The sequence below is a fragment of the Natrix helvetica genome, assembly GCF_964273705.1.
Source record: "Natrix helvetica genome assembly, chromosome: 2".
In the NCBI taxonomy this organism is placed as follows: Eukaryota; Metazoa; Chordata; class Lepidosauria; order Squamata; family Natricidae; genus Natrix; species Natrix helvetica.
In genome coordinates this window covers 247,721,927-247,742,403 of record NC_138552.1, presented here as the reverse complement: position 1 = coordinate 247,742,403, position 20,477 = coordinate 247,721,927, and the positions used below count along the sequence as shown (strand labels likewise).

General features: G+C 36.9%; 1 protein-coding gene across 1 annotated transcript in view; it reads right to left on the bottom strand.

Moving 5' to 3' along the window:
* EML4 (EMAP like 4) overlaps positions 1 to 20,477 on the bottom strand; it is a 133,296-nt gene that overhangs the window by 45,018 nt on the left and 67,801 nt on the right. Inside the window, exons 3-6 of the mRNA XM_081943331.1 lie at positions 16,593 to 16,722; positions 11,636 to 11,809; positions 6,847 to 6,975; positions 5,998 to 6,023 (exon numbers count right to left, since the gene is read on the bottom strand). Coding sequence (XP_081799457.1) covers positions 5,998 to 6,023; positions 6,847 to 6,975; positions 11,636 to 11,809; positions 16,593 to 16,722 — 459 coding nt within the window. The remainder of the gene's footprint in view (positions 1 to 5,997; positions 6,024 to 6,846; positions 6,976 to 11,635; positions 11,810 to 16,592; positions 16,723 to 20,477) is intronic.

Here is a 20,477-nt window from a genome sequence, read left to right as displayed (position 1 = left end):
AAGAAAGAAAATATTTTTTTCTATTGGGGCATATTATACAAACTTTATAAAATAAACTCTTTGTTTCATATAATTTGATTATCTAGAGGGGGGTTTGCTTCTTACACCATCCTTGATTCTCTCTTTAAAAGCCAACAGCATGAAATGGTCTTGTCAGCGTACAAACCTTCAGGGCAATTAAGGCATTAAAGCAAAAGTCTTTTGAAAACTATACAGATAATGTCAGAAGATCAGCAAAAGCATTTTTAAACCAAAAAATCCTAGCTGTCGGCCAAGTTCCTGCAAATACAAGCTAAAAGAAGAAACAGTTTGACTCCCCTTTTAATTTACATTGCCCTAATTACCATGTTCCAGAACATTAGTTTGAATTTTACTGGGTCTCTTCCAAATTGTTTAACAGTTTTTTAAAGGCTACAACCAGAAGACATTGTTCATGTGCATATTGAGCAAGATTTCAACATTTTTTTTATCCTCTGTGTTGCTTAATTTTTTCAAGAGTGTACTAGCTATTTTTAAAAAAGAAATGTGTGATCACTGATATATTTAAAAGCACAACGATGAAAAAAATCAGTCCTAAACTGCTTACCTATCAAATGCTTATAAATATTTTAATTGGATATTCATTAAAAGCATGTTTTACATACATGTTCAGAATATTCTTCTTCATATGAAAGCAACACTCTAACTGTGTACCTTGATCTCGCCTACAGAATAATAGAAAACCAAAAATGTTTGCCATAATACTGTAATTGAAGTATGAAAAATGAACTATTCTTAAAAAAAAAACCTTCATGAGCATAATGATTTAGATATCTAACAGTGACAGTTTGAGATGGCCTGCTTATTTCTCTTTACTGTAGTTGCCCATCCCAAAGAATGTGCAAATGTCACTGCAACACGAGTGTGCTAAAGCACGGCATGCAACTCTATGTTAAAAACAGGACTGTTTTGATATACAACTCTGGCACTGAAAGTAAGTCATCGAAAGGTAGGATACAATCATCCTTTTCCATCAAATCACTTCTTTTCTATCTAAGGTAGAAAAGCCGTAGCCCTCAATGTATAAAACACTGGTTTGCTCTTCCTTTTGCAAAAGGAAACACAATGATTTTGTCATAATGCCATAATATTTCAGGGGGTTTTTATACTAGGATTTCTTTTTAAAAGAATTAATTTTTGTTTTCAGAATGTTAATGATAAATACAAATGACAAAATAACTGCAACAAAGGAGCCAAAAATATACGCATTTGTACAATTCTAGGTCATGAAGGTGCTTGGTGCTCTCTGAGGCTTGGCTGTTTTCTTGCAGGTATTTAAATTCTAAGTTATCTTTTGTATGAGAAGAGAGACTAATTCAGTCTTCCCCAAGTTTAGTGCTTTTTGAACACGTTGGACTACAATCCCCATCATTTCAAGCAGCGTAGTTCCGGAGTGGGTTCCAGCAGTCACTACTGCTGGTTCACTCGTGGGCACATGCGCAGAGCAATAAAAATTGCAGAAGCAAAAAACAAGATGGCACCGCCTATGGCGCTGCCAGGAGAACTGGGGCATGGCAGGCCTGGGTTGCTGCTGTGTCCAGCGACCCAGGCTTCCAAACCACTACTGGTTCATCCGAACCAGTAGGAACCCATCACTGGCGTAGTTGTCCAGTAAATACACAAACTTCCAAGATCATCAGGCCAGCTATTTCTACAGCTACTTTTCATTTCCAGTTTTTCTTAAAACAGAACTACTGAAATACATCAACTTAAAGACAGGGATTTCATATTTGCAGGCAAATTAGAAAAAAAATGCTAAATTGCATTTTGGCAGATATGTCTTACAATATTTTTAAGCAAAACTAACTTATATCTATAAAACATATGTACCATTTATGAAGAAAACGAAGGGTTGGGTGGGTGTATTTCTATTCTATACATTCAACTCAAGTATTCAAAGAGATAATCCTGTACTTCATTAACACTCGTTAAAGAAATCTGCAAGTAGAGGCTTGCTGTCCTGGCAGCAACCTATCAAGGCTTTATTGCACATTCAGCCATGTCAAAAGCTGAGTCCTTAAAATAGGCACTGGCACATAGTTGCACCCTTGATCTAAAGCCAAACATGGTAGAAAATTTATTAGAACCATTAGAACAGATTCTAAAAGTCACGGCATGTTGTTGATATTCATTTCAAAGCTTTTGTATACTTTGAAAAATATATCTACAGTTAACTGATGCTGTTAATGCTATAATAAGGTGAATCACATTAAAAGAAGAAAAATAATGAAAAAAAGAAGAGCACTCTTCGTATGTTCCCCTTTAAAATATTATGCCATAAACTTTTGGGATTCAAGTATGTTTGTAAGATGCATGAAGCATTATTCTTTACTGCTACGCACTGCATACACATAAGCAAATGAGAAAGAACTATAAACAATGAGGATAAAAATCATGAAGTATTTTAAAAGTATAAGTTGTGATAACCAAAAGTAACCTTAAAAGTATGTAAAATGGCCCTAGGAAAAAATACAATGTAAGTAATTGGCAATAAACAGTACAATTCTGCTAGCAATCAGTTAATTACTAATTATAGTAGGGCAAAAAATCAGTATCTAAAGTCAGATCTATATGGACTTAATCAAATATTCAGATAAATTATAATACATGATTTCTTCCTATGGAGCTCCTTTTTTAAGAATATAGAAAAAAAAAATTAGGTCAGCAGAAGAATGTCCCAGGAGACTTAAATGTTTTCCCACCATTTTCTAAATGCTTCCTTCTCTTATGCTTGTAGGTCTTCATCCAGAATCAACAAGAAATCAGTTTTTTATTCTTAAGACAAGTTTAATTAAGATTTAGGCTTGTGTTTCCTACATTTCCTTTCTATCTTGAGAAGAAAACGATTCCTTCTATTTGCGATAATCACCATTTAGATTTCTAGGAAAGTTATTACTATCAGTGGTTTAGTGAGAAAAACCAATTACAAACCTTAGTTTATGAAGCTGTCATGATTCAATAAACTTTAACTGAGATTAATCTTACTCTAAATGTGGTCAGTGGTAAAAATTTAAAGTAGAAGATTCAGATCCCTCCCCACTGCTAAGAAAGAGGAAAAGGTAATAAGGTATGCATAAATGCTGGCTTTGACACATATCTCATGTATTTATTTATTTATTTAATTTTGTATGGCTGTGGTCCTAGACAGCTCACAACAAGCAATAGAAGTATGGTAATAAAAAAAGAACAAAATCTTCCCACCATGTGTCAGACTATTATACCTATACTAGTATACATCTGACTCAATTTGACTGTGCATATGGCTATTCTTATTTTTATAAACTACGATTTATCTAGTTTAAAGTTGATAAGATTTATATTAATGTGCATTTTAATAATTATTTAACTGTATTGTATGGTTATCTAATACAATTAAATCTAATTTATATTAATATAAAGAAGAAATCTGCATTTCTTCTTTATTATGCCATATATATATAAATCTGCATTTCTTCTTTATTATGCCATATATATATGGCATAATACTTAATGCTTTGATTATATATATATAATATATATATATATATATATATATATATATATATATATATATATATATATATATATATATATATATATATATATATATATATATATATATATATATATATATTTGTTTTCGTAGATTTTCACGGGTGTAGGTATGCTGGTTTTGTTGTATTAGGGTCTTTTCCCGTGTAAGGTTACCTTACACGGGAAAAGACCCGAATACAACAAAACCAGCATATATATATATATATGGCTAGCTGATGAGAGCTAATTAGCTCGAAATAGATCTATACTAGTCTCCCTTTATTTATCAGTACAAATAAAACACACACACACACACACTATATATATATGTGTGTGTGTGTGTGTTTGTGTTACAACCCCTGGTATGCCCAAATATGGGAGGGAGCTCACTCCTCCCTCTTTATCAGCACAAATACAACATACATATATATATATGGCATAATAGAGAAATATCAGTTTTCAGCAGCCTTTCCCAACCTGGGACTCTCAGTGTGTTGATATTGAAATCATTATCCTATAAAGTAGTTGGGAAATATGGGGAGTTGCAACATCAACAAATTTGGGAAAAAATTAAGGAAGGAAAGTTTGATGTATGGAGTGCCACAAAAGAAATTCCAAATAAGTAAAGGGCATTTGCCAAGGTACAGATAGATAAGGGAGTCATCTGAACCATACAACAGATGAGGAAGATAATTCAATTATCTGCAGATAACTGGGCAAATTATGAATTTGTGGAAGTCATAAGCATGAATATGTTTGTGCTTCTATAAAAGACAAATTGCAGCCATTTTAGTGTATAGGCCATACAACGAAATGAACATGTTCCACGTTTCAACATTCATGTTTCAGTCACATTTGCAAATCAAAGCAACTTTCTTCTAATCCTCAATAAGAACATTTCTTTGCTAAGAGTAAGGTAAATATATAATTCAACACTTTATCTTCTTTTGATATGTCAACTTCAACCAAATAAACAAAATTTTCTGACATAAACAAGTTTATTCTTTTGTAAGTTTTGTCATATATTTTTTAAGTATTCAAGTTTCTGATTATTTATTTATTTGCTCTTCATCTTGCTGTGAGGCTACTGTATAGAATACCAAAGAAAAGAAATGTCAGCATTTCATACTATTAGAAGGATAGAAGGAAAGTACCTGGGCAATAACTCAGGTCTCCAATGAACATTAGTCATTTAGAGAGAAATGTGTTTATTCCTTGATTACAATATTGTATTAATAAAGTTTTAAAAAATTACAATAATTACAATTAAAAATTGCATGGATGACCTCATGTGCTTTGCGGAGGAGGAAAGAATAAAAAACCAAATTAAAGTAAAACAAAACAAAAAAAACAACATTTAATCAGGAATAATTTTAATCCTTACCTCAATTATTCTTTTTTAGGGTTAACATTTTTCTTTTATGAGTAGAAATCAAATGTTTCTTGTCTCAGGTAAAACCTACCATTTCCAACTAAATCTAAATTCGCAAAAGAAATGGGCAGTCCTAGAGTTATGATTGTAATTGAGGCAAAAATTATGATGGTAAGTAGTGATAATCATAAAACAGGTAACCACATGACTGGATCCTATTTTATGAACTTTTCTGAGGTGGTTGCTAAGTGAACATAGTGATAGTAAATGATGTGCTCTTTAAGCAAATACTGTAGTTGTTAAGCAAACTCATTGTTTCTAGTGGGGTAGTTTTTGCTGGAAATCAGGAGTAAATGCTGGAAACCTGAAGTAAGTTTAGTGTCCCATCATCATGGTCCTGTGACAATAAGGTGCTGCAAATGGCCATAAATGAGGATAGTTGTTGAGCACCAAAATGCGGTCATGTGGCTATGGGGAGGGGTTTTGTCAGAACTTCAGAACTTCAGTAGATTTTGGGGAGAGTCCATCATAACTTCGAATGGTCGTTAAAAGACTTACCAGTTGTAAGTCAAGGACTGCCTGTATATGCACATGAGGAAGAAATCAAGTACAACAAATAAACCACAGAGATTCTATACTGAATTGGAAAGCCAAACAAAAGTCACAGCAAACAGGGTATTATGCTGGGTTTTAATATGGATTTTGGGGCCATACACAAGCCCAAAGTTTAATGTGACTATCCAGCAGTCTATAGTTTTTTGCTGCATGACAGAAACTCTAGTGGTTTAAAATGAAAGCAGCAGATCCAAACTCACAGTTGAGTGTGCCCAAAGATATCTGAATCAGGACACAGGCTCTTTAGATGCAAGGTTCTTCTAACTAATACTTGCAACATTTCCACTGCAGAAGTAAGCAGGCAAGAGAAACAAATCTACTGAACTGTAAACAGTAAACCAAATTTTATCATGTTAACAAAAGATGCTAATTATTCTAAAACAACTTGTGAGAATGCTTATCAATCATATTAATCCTAATTAATAAAAACAATAGCAAAAAGCAAATAATTCTATTACCTTGGCTGACGATCACATCTTTGTGTCTATGGAAAGAAATGCATAGTGTTACTAATATATGAAAGTATAAATCTGAAAGTATAGTTTATTCATCCTTAACTGGAATTCTTCAGATAGGTTAGCATAATTTTCAGCTGATAGGGCTCATTGGATTTGCTGGTTGGAGATAACTACTATTGTTTTCCAACAGAGTTAAAGGGTGCTATAAACAGGGGAAGACTAATTAAAATACAGTGAAATAGATACAAATTATAGTGTTAAATCATTTACATGAAAGGTTATGAATAAATATGCATTTTTAAAAAATGATATGAATCTATTTTTAAGGACTTCAGTGTTTTACATTTTATGTTTTGAATAAGTAATTTGGCTTTATATGAAATCTGAATAATGGAAAATTCTGTTTAAGTAATGTCACAGAACAATTGACTTCAAAGGTACCTAGTCAAAGGAAAAATGTGGTAAATAAGAATGCAGGTGTGTACAAGATGAATGAAACATACACCTGGAGGTTTCCAGAACTACACCACCCAAAAAGCATGCAGATTCATGACTTGCATATCAAAATGTTGGAAAGCGGGTGATAGTAAATGCAACTGTATAGGGCAACATCCAACATTTCATAATTTTGTTCAATAAATGTGATCTTCCCCATCTTAATTCCCAAATCTTCTCTTGGTGCTTTTATTTACAAAAGATTTGAGTGGTGGCAGTAATAAATTCAAGGAAGGGACGAAATCAATTCCATCAGTGATAGTGATAGATATCATTGGTCTTCAAAATTATTACATTTTTACAAAGCTTTATAAAGTAAGAACTCAGGATGCCAACAAGGAATCTAGTACTTACTTATCTGCATTCTTGCCACTTTTGGGTATCAATTTTGATGCAGAGGTTACTCTTATTAATTTATTACGACTGTCTTCTGAACTTTCCCATGTGCTTTGTGATTTTTCAACTGTTGACAATCTCTTCAAACTAGAAAGACAAGCACAGTGTATTTCTATATTTAGTAGTTGTTAAACCAAGAACTAAATGAGATATTGCAAGCAATTGTGCTGGAAACAAAACAGGTCAAGCAGCAGGAGATAAAAGAAAGCCAGGATAGGCCTTTCTCCAAGCAAATCCACAGGACCCTCAGAAAGAAGGATTAGATAGTGCTGTAACAGGATCTTGAAGGACAGTCAAAAGGGCAACATTTCTTAAGCCTCTTAGCAGAGTTATCAAAGGCTACTCTGAAACTGGTAAAAAAAAATCACTTTATTGGCAGGACATTATTATTCCCAAATCTAGAAACAATAACTTGACAACTTTCCCCATTTTAAATAACGGGGAAGATTTAACCAGGTGAGATTTAAATAAAGGAGCTTATGAGCCCTGGTTGGACATGTGCTCAAAACTCTTCTTCAGTCTTCTATTTTCCATCTGGTTCTGGTTGGTAGACTTAATGCTTTGATAAGATTATAAATAATAAATCATTGCTAACCAAAATAAAATAAGCTATCACAATGAGTGCTTGAAAATAAGAAACAGAATTTTCCTTCCAAAATCATAGTTGCCACCTGGATTTCAAATAATAGCTATAGTACAGGCAGATCCCCAAATTGTACATCTATTCCATTTGGAGAAGTACAATTCAGAAGTAAGGACAGAAAATGACCAAAGCCAGATGATCCACGAACCTGTTATCAAACAGTCTTGTTAAGAGTTGAATTTAAGATTGACTCTCCTCATTCAGATCTTAACAGCCTCTAGGCACTGGGACGAAATTTTGACATCATCTTGAGTGCAAGAGGCTGAGATGTACAATTGATTATCATTTGTGTACATGTGCTTCTTGACCCCAGGCAGACCGATGTTTCCAGTAGCTTTATTTAGAAGTTAAATAAAGGGTGAGAACATACAGGATGAGAGCATCAAGCTCAAGGCATCCTGCAAACTTGGAAATTTCAAGCTTGATGTATTCCCTCACCAATACCAACTGGAAACAGCCATAGAGAAAGAAGAAGAATCATGCAAATCAGCCACTCTCAATCTCCTTAGCTGGGCCAGAAGGCTATCATGATTGAAGGTACTGAAAGCTGTTGAGAGACAAGAAGGGGCAGGATGACCACCCACAGTTATGAGTAAATGCTATTTGAAACCAATGCTCTCATATGGGATCCTGAAACTTCAGTTCAATCACCATCTCAAGAACCTTCCTCCCCAAAAAGGAGATTGAGATTGGACAAATTTGGTCCAGGAATGTTGGGTCTAATGATGGCTTTTGAGACGTGTACTACATCCCATTCAAAGTGAACATTATTACTGTCTCATTCAAAAGGAATTTATCACTGTGTGGATCCTTCTTACAAGTCTTTACCAATCAGGACAATCTTGTATTTAATGAAGAAATGGCTAGAATAATAGAACTAAGAACCTTGTCCAGTTCCTTGAGAGATACAGGATAAATCTGTTCCAGCTAAGCAAACAAAACTGTTACTCAGTCATCCTGTGGGGAACATTACAATATGTCACAGTTGCCCAATTAACTGCCTTGCAATAAATTCTGTTAAGACAATTTTTAAAGAGATAATTTGTGTAACTGTAAGTTAATTTCCACAAGAGCTTCAAAAGCTAAAAGGGAAAAAAGAAAGTAACAAAAGTTATGAAGTCAAACATTAGGGGGGAAAAATGAGAGTGCACATTTTCCTTGCTCAGAAAGTCAAAAATTAACATGCGGATCCCAGGAACAGATACCTTGTACAGGAAGATACCAGAAAGAACAGACAAAACTCCATGTTAAAGCTAAATTTGTGCAGATAACAGAGTTCATGACAAACTGTTAAACATGCATTGGTTAGAGCTGCGTAAAACCTGATGATTTTGCTTACATGGAAAGCATCTGCTGTGTCCCCAAGCACTGTAAAAACTAAGCAAGTACAGCTTCTCAGTGTATGGAAACCAACCCCCGGCCACACACACACACACCCCAAGTGACATATGTAGAAATTCAGATCTAATCTCTGATTCAAACTGCTCTTGAAGAAGCAAAAAGCATATTTTATCACACATTTTTGCTTAGTCTGCTACCCTTCTTAGGCAATGGAAGGTCATCAGAACTTAAGTGATTATTTAATGGAATATAATAGCTTTATTTAGGACAGAAGGGTCAGATTTTTTAAAAAAGTTGTGTTTGAAACATGGCTTGCAGATCTAAGGATCCAAGGTGTGTTTTCTATTTTATAGAAATAGGAATATGAAACTCATGTTTCAACAATTTGAAGCAGCTTTAATCAATAGTATTTGATTCCTCCCCTTTTGCAACAATATCTCTGTATGTTTGTGTCCAACAATTATTAAAATATTCATAGCAAGTTAGTTGTAACTAGAGTTGCAATAAAATTAATATAGCAAAATTAATCATGAGTATTTCTGCTTGATTACAGTTAAACTTAAGTTGAATAATATGTAATTAGTCTATACCTTGGGATAGGTAACCTTGTACCCTACAAAAATTGAGGCAGAAAAATTCTGCGATCCTTGATTAAAATGAGGACCCAGACTGTTGGGTGCAAAATGCTGATTCTGTAAACTGCTTAGAGATAGTGCAAAGCACTATGAAGTGGTATACAAGTCTAAGTGCTATTGTTATTGCTACTTTGGCTGTTTTATAATCTGAGGAATAACAAATTGCCCATTGCTTAGATACTGTTCAAAAATATACTTTTAAACATCATTTTGATTGTGAAGCTTCCTCCGCTAGAGACAAATGCCACCAATAGCAACTGAAATTCTAACACTATTTTACTGATTTATTTATTTACATTAAGAATTATATTTAAAAAATAGACAAAATTTGGATGATGATTTTTTTTTTAAAAAAATCAGGTGCTAATATATTTGGGGAGGAAATGCACCACAAGATTTCAGCCGGATTCAGATATTTAAGAGGTGTTACTTCTCAGGTCTCAGTGACAGACCGTACACTTTAGATTTTAGCTAAACAGAATACTTAATGATCTTTAAAAGCCTCTTGACTAGAATCATACAGAACTATTGACTGTCATACACTGTTAGGACAGAATAATGTATTCTAATTTTCAAATTAAACCAAAATCAAATTTGGGATTATCCAGCACTAATGTGCAAAATAATTTGAAAATATGATTTATAACATGCCTAGAAGGTTGCATGTTCTATTTCTCTGTTTTTTAATGCAAAATCTAATCGTGAAACTCTTATTTTGATCATTTCAGAAACAAGCCTCAAGTCTGTTATATTTGCTTCAAAGAGTTCAGAGTTTTTAGGGTGATTTAAAAAAAAATTCAAAGATTCTGGAACCAGAATGCCTAGGAAATCTTGCAGACTATTTATCTCCTTTATCCTAAATCAGAGAAGATGTTAAAGCTATTGCTTTATATGTGCATGTCACAATTCCAGTGCTTGGTATCTATAGTTCAATAGTGCTAGGAGTTTGGAAAAACCTCTTTTCAATTCCCTGCATAATAATAGCCAGAATAGGCAAGCAGACATGATGGAAAACAGTTTCCTAAACTTGTACCAAAACAAAGAAACAACCAGCAGAAAAAGAGAAGCACTGCAAGCCACCCAACACCGAACGGCAACCTAAGAAACGATGTGCAAAAAGGTTTATAATACTAGTGAGAAGAATTGAGGGTAATTAGTATGCAATCATCTGAATATTTTATGCTCATTAAACTATGAAATGAGGATCCTCTATAGAAGCACTGCAAACCACCCAACACTGAACAGCAACCTAAGAAAAGATGTGCAAAAAGGTTTATAATACTAGTGAGAAGAATTGAGGGTCATTAGTATGCAATCATCTCAATAGCTGAATATTTTATGCTCATAACTATGAAATGCACTGAGGATCCTCTATAGTAACTTTGTATATGGATAGTGTGATTGCTCATACTGTGTTTTTCAGAATGCATAGTGAAATGGACAGTCCTTGCCATTACACTTATTTTTCTCTCCTGCCTTGAGTATACTTTTTTCTTTTGGCTGATTTTACTTCAGGGCAGTTACCTTAGTAGCAAGCCATTTATAATTATGTCTTTAATTGTTAAATGCTTGTTCTCTCTGTCCTCCAGAGTTTCATGTAATGCTTGCTCTTCCCATTTTTCCTTACAGAAACAATAACCCTGTGGGGCAGATCAGCTGACAATGAGTGGTCAAAGCCATCCTGTCAGAGGGCAAGTGGACTTCTGATTCACAGCTATCTCACACCTTACATAACTGCTCCTAAAGGGGAGGTCAGATTGATTATCACTGTTGAATTTCAGATAGGCAATAAAAACAACACAATTTTATTAAGCGTCTAACAGCTCTTAACCTTATTTGGGCTTCTTTTAAATAATGTTTTAAAATATTTTGCTCTTGCTTTATATAGTATAGTGCTATTTCAAATTGACTACCATTTTAAATGTTTCTAATAAATTGCTCTGGGGGAAAAGTGGCTTGGTGGAGAACTGTTACTCTCCAGCAACAAGCAGTATGAATTCTAAAAGGAGTTCAAAAGAACAGAAATCTTTCGAGAAAGATTTTAAAAGACATATACATGCTTTTAATGGGGAGCAAAGCATAATGTTAGTATCGCTGCAATTGCTTCCTAGCTCTGTATTTAGGAAACCTTTTGCCTGGAGCAGAGCTCTTGACTTCTGGGGTCTGCCTGTGTGTTGGGAGAACCTGTGCAGAGGGTTGGGGAGAAGGTGATGCTTGAGGTTGTGGGTTTTGATCACTAGAATGAGAGTCCTCTTTTTTCTCTGTTTGTCCTTGATGTTTTTCCTTCTTTTTTTCTGTACCGCTGCAAAACAAAGTATAAAAAAATATGTGTACACACATATATAAATATATAAAATATTTTAAAGCAAACAAATAGGAAAGAGGTCATTAAAAGTGAATCAGGTTAATTACAGAAGAACCAGATATTTTTTAAAAAATTCTTCATCCAGATTTTACATTGAGAATTTTAGTTTACCTATTACAAGATGGATACTTGGTCTAAAATTTAGTGAATAATTTATATATTAGGTGATCCGTGAAATTCATCATCATCCCATCACTGTCTATACCATCTAGATCCCTGATGGTGAACCTATGGCACGGGTGCCAGAGGTGGCACACAAAGCCCTCTCTGCGGGCACACCTGCCAGCGCCAGCTGTTCTTCTGGTTTCCGGCCAACTGGTCTTTGTGAGTGCCTGAGCGCCAGAAAACAGCCCGAAATACGGTCCAAAAACAGGATGTTTTGGGTGCTGTTTTCCAAGCAGAATTTTGGGCCATTTTTGCACACCAGCCAGCTGGTCTTCATGGGCACTGGAGCTCCAGAAAACAGCCTTAAAAATGGCCAAAAAACAGGCCGTTTTGGAGTCATTTCCAAGCCATTTTTCGGGCCCTGTTCAGGCCATTTTTTGGACCAGAAAATGGACTGAAAACAGGTTAAAAACAGTCTGAAAACGGCCAAAAAACAGGAATGCGTGCGCCGTCCAGATGGTCTTTGGATTTCCAGCAAACGCATGTACACATGTTCCGGTTTGGGCACTCGGTGCTGAAAAGGTTCGCCATCACTGATCTAGATTAACATATGCTATATTTTTCCCAGCAATATTCTATAGATTTCAAAAAACAAACTATAAATTACACATACAGATAGTTCTCGAGTTAAGAGAGGCCATTTAGTGAACATTCAAACTTACAAAAGGTATACACAAACCCATTTTAGTGCCCCTGAAATCATTCACCCTTATCACTGACCACAGGGATGCTACAACGCACCCACCCACCTCTTTCAACCACCACCACACCCATCCTGCCCTGCTGGGTCCCCACAGCCAAAGGGGCTTTGCCACCCCACCGAGTTCTACATGCTCCTCCCGCTCCTGGTCACCCACCATTCACTCACTTTATGGTAATGCTACTGGCCATGGGGCAGCAAAGCATAGCAAGGAAAGTAAACCCAGGAATTCTTTTCCTTGACTATGCCACACGACCCAGCAATGGAGCGGCCTTCTGTACACCCTGAGCTCCGGTTATCTTTGAAAGGTAACATTCATACAGATAGGTAGTAGGTCCATAGGTCTGTGGGGAAGCCAAGGGGCAGGAAGCAGAGACAGGATATCTCAGCGAGTCGGGGAGGTGAAATATCAAGCAGCTCCATCGCTTAGGAACAGAAATACTAGCATTTTCCATTGCCATCATTAACCGAATCCAACTGGCCATTAGATGAGGAGCCTAATCCAAGGAATGCCTAACTTGGTGTCTTCCAGCTGTGAGGCTCACTGAAGTAAGGCACTGCCTCCTGTTGGACTTTCCCCTTCTCCAATTCTGCCTTTTTGGCTGTCCTAATCTCAGTGTTAGTGCCCCACCATTGTGGCTGAAGTAGAGGCCTAGGCATCAGCAGTCTCAGCTACTCAGCCATCGTCCTCAGCTTCAGCCTATGCCATCTCATGCCTCTGCAGCAGCCAGCCATCCTAGTGCTAGAGCACAAAGCCTCTATTGCCTCCACCATCCTGCACTCTGCAGGCCCTTTTACCATCTTCCTCCCACTACAGATGGAGCACACAAAGCCTGTCCTTATCTGAAGTAGCTGCTGGCCACACCAAGCCTTCTTCCCAAGGCCATCTGTATCATTTTCCAAAAAATAACAATACGAAGAATATTTTTTAAAAAATAATGCGCTCCATTCTCACAATATATCAAGGAAGAATCTTAGTCTTGCAGGTAGAGATGTCTGGAAGTTGAGTCATGGCAACTAGACTTCTTTTCTTGTCCGTTCAAAACATTTCACTGCTTATCCAAGTAGCTTCTTCAGTCTCACTATGCTTCAGAAACTTTCTGAGGCCTTCCAAACATTGCAAGGAAGGGGTGTACTATTTGAAGAAGTAGCACTGCCTCACAGAGAGCCAGGTCTCATGAGCAGCAGGAGGAAGATGGCTAAGGTCAGGTGAGTGCAGCATAGCCTGTGGAATTAGGATAGCAAGAGTTTGGGGGCCATGGCATTGGGATGGCTGGCCCAGGGCTTGGGGCACTCTCCTCAGCAGCAGCACTGGGGCTGAAGTAGAAGCCCAGCGGCAATGCAGCCAACTGGAATTGTTGAAAACCCCGGGTCTCTATTTCAATCCCAGTACTGTCTCCAATGAGTACCACTGTGCAGGACGAACAAAGAGCAGAGATAGGCAGATGGGGGGTGGGGGTGGGGGGAGTTGAAATGCCCCTGAGGTTGTAAGTGTGTGCAGACTGACATGTGCCCAAATTTGGATCATGTGACCATGGGGGCACTGCAATGGCTATAAGTTTGGGGATAGGGTGTAAGTATCATTCATTCAGTGCCACTGTAATTTCCAGTGATCACTGAACTAATAGTTATAACTCATGGTCTAACTATAAAGAATATATCATCTCCTAGACCCTAAAATTACTCACATAAAGAAAGCTAGATGGAGACATAGAGAGATTAAGAAGGGAAAGGTAGTGGCAGACTTTTGTACTAATATGCTTACCAAGCTCATGTCAATGCATTCCACTGAAAATGTTCAGGGCTGCACTGATTAATTTTCAATGCCCACGCAGACATAAAATCATTTGGATCTGTTCTTAGTTGGAGACCAAACACAGTGCAGGTCTGTGGGTGTGCTTGGGGAAGGTTCTTATCCAGTTATCTGGGAACAGTTTGATCATATTGGACCTGAAGAAATGGGCATAGTCTTCAGGACTGTAAGGACAGCCACTTCTGATTTAGATCTACATCCCACCTGGCTGACATGCTGGTTGGTCTTAGCAAAGGTTAATGCATCCTCAATGCAGATGACACCCAGATATGTATTTCCATCCTGGGTGAAGTAAGATGATGGATGCCCTTTCATAGTGCTTGGAGACTGTGGATGAGTGGATGGGGAACAACGGATGAGAACTGAACCCTGTTTCAGAAAGAGTGTCTGCGGGTAGGAGGATCCTCTGTATCTGAGAGTTTACCATTTTTGGTCCTGCATGGGGTTGTACTACCCCAGATGAACCCAGTGCATAAACTGGGGTTTCTCCTGGACTCCTGCTCAAGGAGCAGGTGGTGGCTGTGGCTATGAGGGCCTTTGTTCAACTTCATCTTATGTTGCTGTTATGCCCTTTCTGGATCAAGGGCCTTCTTTCAATCATTCATACCCTAGTCATGTCCCGTATGGACTACTGCAATGTGCGCTACGTGGGGCTACCTTTTTACATATCCAGAAGCTGCAACTGGTGTAAAACATGGTGGTGCAAGAATCTTGGGCATCCCTAAGATCAGCGATGGCGAACCTTTTATGGCTTGCGTGCCACAAGTGGGGGGAGTGCAGGGGGGGGCGTGTGTGGGCGTGCCACACCCATAATGCAATGCGAGACCCCCCCCAGTGTGCATGCGTGCACAACGTGCGACCCCCCATTTTTACATGCTTCTTTCGCCCTCCCCAGGCTCCAGAGGCTTTATAGGAGCCTGGGGAGGGTGAAAAGAGCCTCCCCCGCCCCCCGGAGGCCCTCTGGAGGCTTCAGGAACCGTCCGCAGACTTCCCTGAAGCCTTCGGAACGCTTAAAACCACCCTCCGAGCAAACCGGAAGTGACATTTTAAGCGCTCCGAAGGCATCAGGGAAGCCTCTGGATGGTCCGTAAAGCCTTCGGAACGCTTAAAACGACCCTCCGAGGAAACCGGAAGTCACTTCCGGTTTGCTCGAAGGGTTGTTTTAAGCGTTCCGAAGGCTTCAGGGAAGTCTCCGGATGGTCCCTGAAGCCTCCAGGGACCTCCAGGGAGCTCTTTTCGCCCTCCCCAGGCTCCTATAAAGCCTCTGGAGCCTGGGGAGGGCGAAAAATGGCTTTTAAAAAGGTGAACTCAGCTGGCCAGCGCGTGCATGCGTGCTAGCCAGATGACAGGGCAGCGCCTCGTGTGCCCTGACAAATGGCTCTGCGTGCCACCTGTGGCACGCGTGCCATAGGTTCGCCATCTCTGCCTAAGATTATACAGATAGTATATCTGCTATGCCAGCTGCATTAGATACAGTTTACTTCTGGGTCTAATTCAACATATTGGTTATCACCTTCACAGTCCTTCATGGCGTGGGACCAGGTTATTTGAGAAACTGTCTATATCATCCTGATATGGGATGCACACACCTCAGTTGTGCATCCCACTGATTCAAGTATTTTGCCTGATGGGATCCAGAAAGAGACCCTTCTCTACTGTTGCCCAACTCTCTGGAATATCTTATACCCAGAGGTGATTTGGGCTCTATTCTTCTGGACTTCAGAAAGAGTGTTAAGACTTTATTTAAGCCCTCCCCATTAGCATCGGAGTCAAAGATTGATAAGCAATCTTGGGGATAGTAGGTATTGTGAGGGTATATTCTTAATTATCTAACTTTTAATACTGTAACCCTACCTTTTAAATCTGTTTTTAATTTTGTTCTTATTTATGCTTTTATATTCTGACATGTTTTTATTGTAAGTTGCCGAGAATCACTTAGGTGATATGGGTATTATAGAAATGTGATAAATAAAGATAGATAGATAGATGGATGGATGGATGGACGGATAGACAGGCAGACAGGCAGAGAGTATATGGTATACCTTTTAGCAACAGATGAGAGGGTTTTTTTCCCAGCAATAGGGATAGCTGGACTACGATTACTTTTTCTGTTTCCTGGGTTTCCATTGGTGATGCAGGACAAAGAGATAGCTTCACGGAGAGCAGGCTGACCTAAACAAATACAGTAAGAAAATACATAGCAGTTTGTTAGTCAACAATTGCATGTGGGCAGACTTTAAGTAAAAACTGTTGTTTACAGATTTGTTTGAATCAACAAAACTTGACAGTTTTAATTTATTTTCCCCCCTTATTTTTCAGGAAGAAAATCTTTTCCTAGTGCAGTATAAAATGTGTCTATTTTTGAACTATTAGTCTACGTGGAAAGATCTTTGAACTGGTTGATCAAATCTTAATATGCATTCAATATGCAAATTGAAAACTCCAAAGATATATTTTAGGAGTAGAAAGAAACCAATAGCATCAGATTATTTAGATGTCTTTTTATGGTTACAATAAATAATTTACTTTAAAATAATGGGATATCCCCAGAAGTATGTTCAGAAAAAAATACATAATTGCAGTTAATTAACATAACTTCTTTTCACAGACTTGTGATCCTCAATCCCTATTAAGAGCTTTAACCTATGGTGCTAATTTGTCTGGTGGAGGACTGGTGACCAGAATAATTGTATCATATTAATCTGAATGACTGCCTTCTCAATTATTGCCTCTTTTTAATATGCTGCCTTAGTGCAAAGGTTTCTTAGCCCACAGAACGAAAAAGACTGTGGCAACATCTCAGAAAGAATTCTTCCCATTTTGGGGAAACTAAAAGTAAAGAGGGTAGAAGCATTTTCAGGCTTGCAAGACTCTTACAATAAAGGTAGTTTGTGTTAGAACTCAAGGTTTCTGTCTGCCCCCTTGAAGGACTAATATTTAGGTTCCCAACAATAGAACTATAAAGGTCTACTTCTGGCTTTTAATAATATTTTGAAGATATGAAATGTAACTAACTAGATTATTTTAATTTCAGGACAGTAGTAATAATAATAATAAATGTCCTGCCCAATGCTTTATAATTGGCTGAAGTCAAAAGGACTTAACTCAGTTATGATTCATTTATGCCATTCATTTGAGTGGGTCAACTCAATATTATATAGATGAAGTGCAAAATCTCTGCCATCTCTCCCTAGAGCTTTAGATTAGCAACCTATTTTGAAAAGCAGATAAAATTTCTAATTTTGGCAATCAGATGTCTATCATTTCATCCATTTACTTTTTATTATTGCTTCAATAGCATTTACATATTGACCCCAATGGATAATTTATTGTCATATACTGTATGTATTAGTGTGTATATTTATTTACATAATAATTATAAAGAAAAATACATTATATTTCTCAGATGTTCTACTGCATTGGCATGCATGTCTTTAAGGGATGAGGAAATACAGTATGTATATAGCAAGAAAATGGAAACAGCAAGTTTAAAAGTTAAACAATGGATAAACTTTAGTAGTATTTCCAAAAGAAAGTGTTCATGATTTTTCCCAAGAAAACTCTTATTTAAAAGTGAGACAGATTCCTGTGAAATTAATTCACGATTCAAGACTTCTCCCTTTTATAAAGTAGATTAAGGACATTTTTGACTAAGTGCAACTGAATGCTATTAACAAATCAATTTTTTGTAGCTCCTTTTCCGATATAGAAAAGCATATGCTCTTGAATGTAAGAAAGTTTCTTTTCTCCTTATGCATTATCATTATAGATTAACATCTCAGAAGCTGTCATCAAAGGAACTGCATAGAACAGTGAATTGTGAGGGGATGCCCTGAATGAGTTCTACCTTTCCAATCAAGCATTAAAAGGTTATCAACAGCATTTATAGCTCATGTTGACACTCTATGTTATATATTCAGCAATACTTTGTTTTTTGCAACTCCTACAGCTCCCAGAACCAGGGCATTGTTTTCTCACATCTAACAGTTGTAGATAAATAGTGATCTGAAGTAGGACTGCCGTAAACAAGGACAGGGATAAAAAGCTCTTTCTCCAGCCCAACAATCCATTTCAAGAGTGCTGTTTCCCCAGAGCTAAAAATAGTTTACATTAATGGATTCTGTAGTAGAATCTTTTGCATTCATAAACTGTAAATAAAACACAGTTCAAATAAAGCCCAGTAGGATAAATTAATCTATATTTTACCCAATAGATGCAAATAATTCATTTAATATTCATGAAAGCTTATAAAAATAATATAAAGCCGTTGTTAAAATAGCAAAATAGAACATTAAAAATGTGAAACCAAACAACCGTAGCATAACCATAAAACAGTAGAAACAAGAAGAGACCAAGAATGCAAGTGCTAGTTTATCCTACTGAAAAAATAATAATACTTGCTTGTAGAAACCGGAATCTATTTAAGGGGAGGGAGAATACTTTACAATTAAAATGCTGTTTCAAGTATTGATCTACCGAATTTAGACACAAGGCTTATCCAATGAATTCATTCAAGAGAAGAAGGACATTAAGGTACTCTGATTTTAAGATAAAGTGCTAAAAACTAACACCTGCATACTTGACCTGGAAATGTTATGGACTGTCATCAGCAACTTGATGGCAAAACATGTTTAATAGTGCTTAAACATATTGGTTTGCTTAAAGGGAGGAACCCAATGTGGTCCAGAACATTTTGATAAAACAGTACTAATTTTACAGTATTTTTTCAAATAATAGGTCAGAGTAAATCATAATAGATGAGCTGCCAACATTATACACATTCTCGCCCCAAAGGTGTTTTTTCAAGGAGACATTCTTGTTTTTTTCTTTTGAAGACGTTTCACTTTTCATCTAAGAAGTTTTCTCACCTCTGATAGGATAGTGGGGAATGGAAGGATTTATATTCCTTGCAGACAGCTGATAATTTGCATTCTTTTAGAGAGTCATTGAAGCACTTGGAGGTTTATCTGTGTCCTCAGGGTCACCTGAGTAGTGCTCCCGGTTCCTATAGTCTGCAATTTTTCCTCTGGAAATCCATTCCTACTCCCACACCACTCAAAGGCTTTTCATCCCAAATTGTATAGCTAAAAGTCTGTAGAGATTCTCAGTCATCCAGGTCATGGCTGTCCTGGACTTCTTAGTATATTATAATTATTATTATTATAATAATTTTAATTTCTCCAAGTTTCTTCCCCCAAATAGCAATGAACTCCTTGCTTCCTTTTTGTGTTATAAGTCACTCTTCCAAAGATTACCCAGTCAAGAGAAAGTATTGCTCAGTGAAGCAAAGGGAAACCGGAGCATGAGATTTCTGTACTATTCACAATCAAAAGTCTAATACATTAGTAAAGAAAATGTCACTGTTTTAAAAGGTCATTTCAGATGATTGAACATCTCTACTCTGTGTCACTGACGTTCACATAGAGAAGCCAATCATTTTAAAGGCAGGTCAACTTTATTTGCCCCAATGATACATGTTTCCATGAGTCATTACAAATGAATAGCTCCCTTTATACGGTATTCTTAATCACTAAATGGAGCTGAATTACCTGAAACAACTACAACAGACCAGCACTCTTGTGCTTCCCATATAAAAATGGATATTACATCTCTATTGTAATAATTTTCCTAGAATAATATCTGCCAAATTCAAGAGAGATATTTCATTAAAGCTCTGTCAAATACGCAGCTGTGTAAATGAAAGATAACATATTCAAATAAAGTCCTCCATAACTTTATTTTTTTCCCACAGGAATGATAATTGGGAAGCAAAAATAATCTTTATTAATAAAGCAGGAGAATGATGGAGGGTTTATTTTTGCAAAAATAAACCCTCCATCATTCTCCTGCTTTATTAATGGAGGGTTTATTTTTGCAAAAATGTATCAAAATTATTGATCAAGCAGAATTTTTAAAGGAAGCTAATT